Source organism: Symphodus melops (assembly GCF_947650265.1).
Source record: "Symphodus melops genome assembly, chromosome: 11".
Lineage (NCBI taxonomy): Eukaryota > Metazoa > Chordata > Actinopteri > Labriformes > Labridae > Symphodus > Symphodus melops.
In genome coordinates, this window is record NC_136701.1 from 19,670,126 (window position 1) to 19,681,227 (window position 11,102).

The 11,102-nt window shown below is 40.0% G+C and overlaps 1 protein-coding gene across 1 annotated transcript; it reads left to right on the forward strand.

Moving 5' to 3' along the window:
• Positions 1-2,294: 2,294 nt before the first annotated feature.
• Positions 2,295-9,341, forward strand: LOC306831954 (multidrug and toxin extrusion protein 1-like; the record flags this gene model as incomplete). The annotated part of the gene is made up of 17 exons (XM_079356265.1): positions 2,295-2,367; positions 2,735-2,921; positions 5,396-5,497; positions 5,676-5,744; positions 5,879-6,027; positions 6,131-6,173; positions 6,308-6,352; positions 6,521-6,618; positions 6,786-6,883; positions 7,489-7,670; positions 7,769-7,877; positions 7,985-8,060; positions 8,299-8,368; positions 8,478-8,610; positions 8,693-8,787; positions 8,970-9,033; positions 9,124-9,341. Exons 2-17 carry the CDS (start codon positions 2,736-2,738, stop codon positions 9,339-9,341), a joined length of 1,737 nt encoding a protein of 578 aa, XP_079212391.1. The 5' UTR covers positions 2,295-2,367; position 2,735.
• Between the last annotated feature and the right edge of the window lie 1,761 nt (positions 9,342-11,102).

Consider the following 11,102-nt stretch of genomic DNA (forward strand, 5'->3'; position numbering starts at 1 on the left):
AAATTTACATAAACATTTTTCTGTAAACAAATGTCACAGCTCTTGTCAATCAGATTTATTTGTCTTTTTAATATCGCGTCAAAACACCAAACTGTATTTATAGCGCCAAGTGAACAAAGCAGCATCGCAATGCTTATTACAAGTCATTTCTATATGACTCACCAAAGACCTTCAAAAGCTCATTCATCATCGAAAGAGCAGACATCACATTTTCATCTCCTTTAGTCATGGCTGAACTACTTTTGATCTATGTCGTCTTTTTTTTTCCCGGTAAGACGAGTTCACGCTAAAATTATTTGTTCCCTTTCCGAAGTCTGAAATTCAAATGAAGAGTTCACTTTGTGTAGAGTGAAACTAAAAATGTGGCAAACAGTACGAGAGACAAACGAACATCCATCAACCATTACAATTCAGGTTTCGCATCTGAGTAGGGTTCGGCTTTGTCTGAGAGGCTCCCTTTGATTTCTTTTGTCAGTCAGTACTGACAAAAACAAAATTACACAAGATTGCACCCACACAATAGGGGCGTGTATAAGTGCGTTCATTTTGTGTTTGAATTTCAGCACACGTCTTTTATGTTCATCCTGTATGTGAATGTCAAGTGTATGCAGGTGACACGGCTCCAAACATATTCCCTTTCCCTCCATGCTCCCCTCTTCTCTCTATTTCCACCTGCCTCTCTTTGTGTCTCGCTCGCCCCCTCTGACCACCCTCACACACACTGCCAACGTGAGATAGCCACGTCTGTTTGTCCAGCGCAGTTGTGTCATGAGTGACAATACGTGACGCTGTACGTCACGTGCTGGTGGTTTTTAGGGTTCCACTAAAAGCTACTTATTATTGTTATCATCTTTAGGCATCGTCATTATCAGCTGGAGCAGACACGATGAGTCCCTCTGCGTCATTGTTCGCTTCAAAACCCCCCCCCAAGCTCTCATCGCCAAACGTAACCGACAAAGGGAGGAAGTGAACGCGTCAAAAATCACTCTGGCACTCTTTCAACGTTCCTCCCTTCGTCCATCCTCTCAACCATGCCCCCCCCCCACCCCCCAACTCTGTCTCTCTTTTTGCCTCTCTATCAAATGTTCACTTCTTTTGTCTCATGCACTCCTTCTTGCTCATCTCGCTCTATCTTACTGCTTGACACAAGCTGCCCCCTACGCTCTATCTACGGCTGCCATTATCTTTTACCACCCGTCTCCTCATCGTTCCCTTGATTTTTTTCTCTCACTCACATAGAAAAATGCACACACACGTGACACTGTGTGTGCAAATATTTGTACCTTTCCTAAAATCTTCTTCCACCCACACACACTTATCCCCCCGCCCTTCTGCCACTACCACCACCTTCTATGCTCTATAACCCCCCCCTCCCCCTCCACTCTAATCCTAATCACACCACCACAGCCGTCATCAGCCCTTATCTCACTCCACCAAATCTGCTGTGACTCAAAACAATTTCCTCTCATTTGCGATTTTTACTGCCCTCCTCCCGCCTTCTACACCTCCATCAGACCCGCAGTCCCCCCCTCCGTTAAAACCCTCTCCACCTCCTCAATACCCCATCGCGACCCATCAGTCGCAGACCCCACCCAAACGCACATGCACAAAAGCACAAACACCTATACAAATGCACTCACGTATACACACACACTGACGGGTCGCCATTAAGAATGACGACGGCTCATCGTGTGTAAGTGGTGACTTGCCACTGTCATCCAGTGGAGCCCAGGAAGAACTGCAGTGTGACGTCACGGCGGACGACGGCCCTGCTGGTTGGTGGAACATATTTACGCCGGTGTGTGTGATACTGTGCGTGCAGTTTTGATGGGGGGGAGCAGCAGGAATACAATTTGGTGGGTGGGTGGATCTGGTGGGCCTTGCTGCATCACTGAACCAGGAAAATGAACGAGAGCCTACATTAGGTGTCATCCACGATCCTCCCCCATTGGCCTCCACACATTACCCTCTTTTCTGTTCTTCTGCTTTCACTTGGGGCACAAACAACAAATAAAATTAAGTGTTTGAAAATATGTCTGACTGAATGTTTCAGGGTTCCTTGGATTTCTTTTTTCATTTCATTTCCTTTTAAGAAGCTGATGAGAGACGTGTTTTTAAAATTTGATGAGAAATCCATTCAAAGTTCAGAGGCAGCTTGACGTGACAAAAATGTTCGTGTTTTTCTTTTTCTTTTTCAACAAGTGCAAAACAGCACCATCTGATGGATGGTTTTAACAGCCACAAGCAGGGAGAGTAACACCTCACTGAGAGGTGTTCACACCTCGCTGTAGAGGTGTTACTAAAGGAAGAACAATACAACATACTACAATAGGACAGCATACTGCATCATGATGTGACAGGATACAAGTATGTTTTATTTGGCAGACACAGTATATGCATCAGTTATGGGGAAATTAACTGTTTCTTTAACTTTTGTCTCTTAGTTTATATTTGTGAAACAACAAGCGATGTTGCAGTGCTTTAAGTTTCAAGGAGTTTACAGCTTGTTGGTGGGTTTAGGTGGCGAGATATAATTTGATTTGTAGTGAAGCTTCAGCATATACTGTAAATACCCTCTCAGAGACAGAGAGCAAGGTGGGCGGACATTGCCTTTGTTATTGATTATTTTCCAGGTAATTGGTTATTGATTCACTCCCTGCCTTCTTGTCTGTGTTTGAGGGGAATTGTAGTCAGTTTTGGATTGAGTTCTTTTTTCTGCCGAATCTCATTTCAGCATGGAAGATTTATACATAATAGCTGCAAAAAAAGGAGTAAATGGACAGACCAAAACAGATGAAACCCCTCCTGCTGCTCACCATGTTGACTCATGCTGCGGACCCTGGCTGAGGCGGATAAAGCTATTGGTACCTGCAGACTACAAGAATGAAACTTTTCGATTTTTAAAACTAGCTGGACCAGTGGTAAGGTTGTGTAAACATCTAATACTTGAAACAAACGTAATGTAGTGTAATGTGAATCCACTTGATTAAAAGCATGTACTGAATGATTGAGTACAACTCATTTTTGAGAGGTTTGACTCAAACACAGAGGACAAGAACAAGATCAATATACAGATCAGGAGGGCAGGATCAATAGGTGGCTTGACCTCAGACCTTAAAGAAATGAACATGAAGTGATTGAAGGGAGTGTTTAGAACAACAAAGATCATTTCTTTTATTTTTGGGGGGGGGGGGGGGTTAAGAAAGATGAATGAAAGGTGGCACCACACTGCACAAAAAAGGTAGACAGGGCCACCATGAAATAATCGACTGTATAATGGCAGTTAGTAAGCCTGAAGCCTAAATAAAATTTTCTGCTGTCGCAGATTTGTTTTCTTAGTGGAAAAATGCAGAGGAGTTATAGTATGCGAATGCTCAGCGATGACATTATGAGACTACCTGTGACAGCCTTAGAGTTATAGACAGGGCTTTTTTCCCAGCTGCCTTTTACAAACTGAGCTAACTACCCATTTATGTTGAGTAGAGAAACCAATACCTGGTTATTAGTACTTCACAACGACTGTGTTAAACAGTTCATTATGAATTATGCACAGCAATGGTCCGCTAACCCTGGATTGATTGCCATTATTAAGATAAACAAACTGTTGCTAAGAAAAGCACACAGTTGCTAGGCTCTTATCCCAGGGTCTGGAGAACTAACAATCAAATGAATGTGAAAGAAGTCTGGTTAATTTGACATGCATGTTGCTGTGTGGAAAAATAGAAAGGAGAGGAACAGTGAAAAGCGGATGAAAGATTTAAAAACTGCAGACTACACCAGAGAGATCTACAAAGATGGTACATGAAGTAAACACGTGGGGCGAAAACTATGGGATATGATGGTGTTTAAAGACTGCTGGTTGAAAAAAGAAAAGTGAGTCAGACATGACAAAGCAGAATCATTTTATCAGGTGCTCTGGTGATTCATGCAGATCTGTTCATCGTGTTAGTGGAAATGTTTAGTTTAATAGGAGAAAAAGCAGCTGTTATAGCTGAGGTTTTTAAAGATTTATTTTGGGCTTTTGTTTTTTTTTGGTGTGACAGCGAATAAAGTAAGAAATCAGGAGAGAGAGTGGGGACAAACATGGGAAATGAGCCACAGGTCAGACTTGAACCCGGGCCGCCCTCTTTAAGGAGTACAGTCACTGTCCATGCACGGGGCGCTACCTATCTGCTAGGCTAGGCCTTAGCTTCAGCTCAAGGACGACAGAGTTAACAGTTGCCATGGGTGCAGCTGTAACTGTGTCCAACTGACTGTTTGTTTAGTGGAAGAAATCAAAACAATAATATGAGAATCAATATTTTGTTTCAAATTATTGATTTCCTGTAGCTATATAATAAGCATGGATTATGTTTGGTGAGCAGATATTTAGTTATTGTTAGGGTTAGGGTTTATTGTTTGAGGACCTCTTCAGCCCCCTTTGTTGGCAGTGAGGTCCTGCTCACCTCGTCAGGCTTTACAATAATACTCACATAAACACTCAACTACAACTAAGAGCTTTACTTCAATGGCATTCAGATAACTGACATCACAGGAAGCTATTTTGTTTGTCCAAAAAGCCTTCGGGATGTGAAGTTTAGAGTAGCCTTAATGTACCTGAGTGGACATCTAACAGAAAGCTTCTGTCGGACTGACAATCAAAACTGTTACATCCTGCAGTAAGCACATCACTTCTTTATTTGGAAGATTGCTTTAACTGCTACTTATATTTTTACAATATGGGTTTACCAGCAATGTTTTTAAATTTGCTCTGTATGTACCAACAAAAACTGAATGATGATACTGAGTAAAAGTAAAAAGAGGTCCAAGAAGTTACAGATTGTAGATATCACTCTTAACTGTATCAGCATTACTGATTTGACATTTTGATACATAAATATTTATGTGAACATCACTGACTTGCATTTCTATAGAAAACATAACAAAATAAACATTCCAAACATATTTCAATATACTGCAGAACTAAAAATAAATGCATTTGCTAGCGTCCCCTCTAAGTGAAATTATTACTTTTTGAGGAGAAAAATGGTTTGCCCATTCAGAGAACCCAACAGGTATCAATTTTTGACTGACTCCTATTCATTGCTCAAACCCGGGACTTTAAAGACGAGGACATTCACTTTCTTTTTGTGTAAACCTTTTGATGCCAAAGGCTGTCAAAAACCTACACCAGCAATCACTAGAACTATTTTCTACAGAAAAGGGAGCTCGTAAGAAAAAAAAAAAAAAGCTTGGAAGCACAAAGGAGCAGAGGAAAAGATGTTAGCTGCCACAGCAGCAACTTTTCTTTTGTTCTTCGAGGCCTTTTGACACACACTTTATAACTCACTGAATGTTTGACCAAATTCATTTGTGTTTTTATATTTATGATAACAAGTGAGCATTTGCTTTTTAGTTCATTTCACAGTTGATGAGCTTCTTGATCGGCTTCGTCAGCATGGTGTTCTGTGGTCACCTGGGGAAAACAGAGCTGGCAGGAGTGGCATTAGCAATAGCAGTGAGTGATCTCGATTTGGTTTACTTTCTGTCTTCATTGGCATTTCGTTTACAAGAATAACTGTTCATTCTCTGTCACTGCATTGCTTTAAAATTCACTTTGCATTTTAATGAGACATGAATCTACTCTATCTAAACCGTTTGTTTCTTCTGGACTAAAGTGCGTCATTTCATCACAGGTAATAAATGTCACAGGTATTTCCATCGGCTGTGGTTTGTCATCAGCATGTGATACTCTCATATCTCAGGTATTCATCTCCTTTTTTATAACCCGCACCAACTACTGCTGTGTTCACAGTGGGCTCCTTCTGATGTGTTTTCTTGTGGCTGCATTTCCCTTTTCTTGCACTTCATTTTCTATTTTTTGACGCCTTTCATGCAGACTTATGGAAGTGGTAACTTGAAACGCGTAGGAGTGATACTCCAAAGAGGAGTTTTGATTCTGCTCTTAGCTTGTTTCCCCTGCTGGGCCGTCCTCATAAACACTCAGCCCATCCTGTTGGCTATCAGGCAGAGTGCAGAGGTAGCCAGGTAAGCCCTTTCACTTCAAAAAGCATCATGTATCAAATGTCAAGTGCTAAATATACATTTCTCAGTATAATAAGATGCACTAAGATTATTCTGTCAACCAAAGACTGGCCCAGCTGTATGTGAAGATCTTTATGCCATCTCTGCCAGTGAGTCTAGCTCCTTTCAATTTTATCAGAATGTGCTTTTGTGTATCAATTCACAAACTCTGTATTGAATGGTTGTTGTGTTGAATTATTGGTCTAATTAACTCCATTCATATCGTTGTTGTCGGATTCCTCAGGCTGCGTTCATGTACCAGCTGCAGGGGAGGTATCTTCAGAATCAGGTGTGTTTAATGACTGGTGTGACACAGCGATTAATGAAAGGACGTTTGTAAGGGGTGAGATCATTTTGTGCATGTCACAGAATCGCAAGTACAGCAAAAAAAAAGTAACAAGAAACATGTGCATTGAATTAGTCTGTTGTTTTACAAGCAGCTTGCTTTGGTCTACAGGGCATCATATGGCCTCAGGTGATAACTGGAGCAGCGGGGAATGTTTTAAACGCAATAATCAACTACATCTTCCTCAGTCTCCTGGATTTGGGGGTGGTGTGAGTGTGCCTATACCTAATACCTATACCTATGTCCTCAGCATTTTGATTACTCTTGAACTCATGAACTCAGATAGTCTTAACTAATGTCTTTATTATAAGACAAGCTATTCACAGTGGTTGTATGCTTTGTTTTTTTTGTTTGAATCATCGTGAAACTGCTGCAGTGGATCCGCTGCTGCTAATGCCATCTCTCAGTATACCTTGGCAGTTTTCTTGTTTGTCTACATCTGCTCCAGAGGACTGCACAAAGCCACATGGGATGGTAAGTGATGCTAACTGCTTGAGTAAAAGCTACCTCAGTCAGAATGAATTTATTATTCTTAATTGTTTTTATCATTGCTGTTTGTATGCCTTTAGGTGAATTTTTAAGTTTTGATTTGTAGCTTTTCATGTCCAGCTGTGCTTTAAAAAAACAACTTAACAAAATGAACACTGTTTCTGTATAATTTCTTGTTAGTTTCACATTATTATTATTTCTTTATCAAGAACACAATACCTGTTTGATAAACCTTAACAGCTTTGGAATAATTCAAGTACATTAAATTAATAACAATATTTTCTGTCTGGAATAACACTGTCTGTATTAACATTAATTATCACATCTGAAAGTGCTAACAAGCTGATTTAAACAAGCAAATGTGGTGAAGTGAGGTGGTAAATATGTTAATTGAAACCTGCTGAACTTCTGTATATGTTAAAACTGTCAGCATGTTAGATTGACATTCAGCTCAAGAACAGCCACATACACAGCGCATGTCTGCAGACTGTAGTTGAATAAGTACAGAGAAAAAGAATGCAGTGAGATGTCAGGATAACATGCTTGAGTTCTCAACTTTAGCATGTTAGTGTAACTACGATCTCCTTTAGGTTGGTCAAGAGACTGCCTGCAGGACTGGGGTCCTTTTCTCCAGCTGGCCTTCCCTAGCATGCTGATGTATTGTCTGGAGTGGTGGCTCTATGAGATCGCAGGATTCCTGGCAGGCCTCATCAGTGAGGTGGAGCTGGGAGCTCAGTCCATAGTTTATGAAGTGGCCGCTATAGCTTACATGGTAATTTCTTTAGTCTGCTTTCGCAGAAGTTCTCTATTTCTCTGAATATAATAGATATATAATGTGACTACTTCTTCTTTCTCACCCTTGTCCTATAGTTTCCAATGGGTTTCTCTGTGGCTGCCAGTGTTAGCGTTGGTAATGCTCTTGGTGCGGGAAACACCGAGCAGGCCAAACTGTCCAGCAAGGTCTCCCTCATCTGTACACGTAGGAAACAAATACAAGCCTATGTCCAGTCAAAATGTTCATACAGGAGGACAGGGTTAAATGATGTTTCCTTTCCTTTTATACTGTGCTTCTAATGCCCAATCCAGTTACCGTTTCCTGTTTCATTGGAGCTTGTCTCGGAGTCTCTCGGGATGTGATCGGTTACATTTTCACCACAGAGAAGTAAGTGCAGTCGTTAAAATCTAACCCCAACATTCATTCATTTTACTTTTCTTTCTTCAGAAACACTAACATGCAGCTTTGGTTAAAGTGTTATTCATTGTCGTCATGGGAATCTTTGACTCTTACAGATGAATAATCCCAAATTCTGTCATGTTTGATTCTTTCCAGATGAATAAGCTCAAATATTGTAATGTTTCATGCAGTTATGTTGCCTTAACCAACAGCTTTGTTATTTTAGAGAAATTATCCAGAGGGTGTCTGATATCATGAAGATCTACAGTTTCATTCACGTTGCTGAAGCATTTGCGGTGAGAGCCGACAGTATATGTTGTGCAAGTCGCTTCATATCTCTTTAAAGTCAAATAAGCCCGACGTACTGGAACAACTTGTACATTTGTTCTTGTTTGTCCTCCACAGGCGGCAACAGGAGGTATCGTCAGGGGGGCCGGGAAGCAGATGATTGGTGCTCTGTGCAACTTGGTGTGTTTTTACTTCATTGGGTTCCCTATCGGCGCATCTTTGATGTTCCCAGTCAAAATGGGCATTTTAGGTGAGGACCAATAAAACTCTATTATATTTGAAACATGTTTCTTATCATGTAAAAGACTATCCCCTCATAATCTCTTTTCCAGGGCTGTGGTTGGGGTTTTTAATTTGTGTTGGCGTGCAGGCCTTATTTTTTTCAGTTTTTCTGTCCAGACTAAACTGGAAGAAAGCCACTGAGGAGGTGAGTAACTCCACTGGTCATTCTGAATTAAAAGAGATGAGGACCTTTTTTTGTACTAACCTATGCAAATTCAACAATGGAGCCTCCATTTAAAATAGTTTAACAGGATGTTTTATCTCTTTAATACTTTTTTCAATACGGAAAAAGGTGTTTTATTCCTTTATTTGAATACCTCTAAACAGGCGCTGGCAAGAGCAGGGGTCAAGGTTACAGAGAGGAACGCAATATGTGTAATAGAAAACAAAGGTAAAAGCCAGTGGATCTGTTGCTTTATGTTCAACTTGTGAGAAAATCTGTATATCTCAAGTTAACCATGTGTTTAAACTCACCACACAGACTCTGATGGAAAGCAAGCCCAAGTTACAACCAGTAGATCTGGTTCCCTAAGTCTTGAGACACTCGAAATGCACGGTGCAGGTCATCAAATTTCCGATGACGCAGCGCTATCAGTCAGGCAGCTGGTGGTGCGACGTGGGCTCGCCGTGCTGCTCATGCTCGTCATCCTCACTGCTGGAGTCTTCATCAGTGAGCTGCTCATCAGACTGCTCGAGTGAGGCAACAAGTGACCGTTATTAGACGAAACAAAAGAGATGTGATTCATCTGACTTTATGTTGATCTCCATGTTTAGCAGGAGAGCTCAGAGACTAAAGAAACACTAAATGACACAATGAACACAGAACAACTAATAAAAAAGACACAGCGTGTTTTTAAGAAGGTGCTTAAGGTCTGTCTGCACTTGCTGTTGAAACTTTAATTTCACAAGGATGACAGAAAAACAATCGTGCAACAAATTATGAAGTCATTTCTCGATTCCTTGCTTTCACTTTATTGTGCACTGATAACAGAAGACTAGCTCTATCAGAATAACTATTAATTGCACAGGATTTTCTTTGTAAAAATGTTCATGTAATTGCATAATTTCCTCAAATTTGACAGATTTCTTTTTTTTGTTTTTGAGTTTTATTGGTATGACAGCTCAGCAATCTATGTTGCCAAAGCAGGTTGATTAACAAATGATTACTCAGTAATCTATATAATAAACACATATCAACAATCTTAACAAATACAATAAAAAACATTAACATTAACTTTGGATCATTTTACAAATGTAATTACTGAGAAACACAGTGTATTTTGTCCTCATATGTGACAACCATGAACATACTTAGTCGAAATCGGTCTTGGTCTCAAGACCACTTTTTGAAGGTTTCGTCTCGGAATCCAAAAATAAGTTCGATTTTTCTTCCTATTCCTTTCTGCAATATAGTTGTAAGTGATCGATGAAACACATACATGTTGAGTCATGTTTTGGAACAATGTGACTTTAAAGAGGCAGCCAATGGTAAGCACAAATTAAATGGTGTATATACTGTAGGCATGTCTTCTTTATATAGACACATGCTGTGTAAAATTGGCTTCAATCAAGACCATGATGAAATATATATATATATATATATATGTGTGTGTGTGTGTGTGTGTGTGTGTGTGTGTGTGTGTGTGTGTGTGTGTGTATATAGTCAGAATAGCTGTCACAATTATAAATAGTATGATTAAATGTTATATTTAGGCTGCAGTGCATCAATGGATGTGTGCTTTCATCATCAAAGAGAGATGCTGTTCTTTTTTCGGTGGTTTATTTTTCAGTCCTTTGATCTCTGCTGCCAAAAATGACGATAATCAAAGGTCTGCATGCTCACACTGCAACGTGCTGTCTGGATGAAGACATGTCAAACTGAACAAATCAACCAGCTGTTTACTCGGTTTAGCTCTGGATTCACATAATAAACCTGCTAAAATAAGGAACGAAACCTGTTATCAAATACCTGCTTATATGTCTATGACTTCAATATTTTGAGAAATAAGCCTATTTGATTACAGGAGCAAAATGATAAAGGATTAACTCCGCTTTTGTTTGTCTTTAAAATACAAATCTACAGCCTAAAAGTCAACGGGTCAATGCAGACATTTGGTTTCAGACAGGATGTTAACAACCCACCAACCCTAACATGTTCCCTTCTGTCAGACTTCCTAAAGGGTCTCATGGTTTGATTAAGCTGATTTCGACAGAAACCGTATTTCTAATTTCAGCATATTCATGTGGAAGTTGTGCTGACTTTCACATTAAAAATAATCTGTTCTTGTGTGTTAGCCAAGACAAAGGGTCTGATTTATTTTATTGTTCTTTTATATAAACCCCATTAAACTGGTGTAAAAAAATGATAATGTTGTAGCGATTCAAAGAAACACAGATTTTTGTGGGGTTTTTTTGCTAGCTGCTTGCTTGTGTTCCAGGTCTTTCTGCCACGTGTATGAA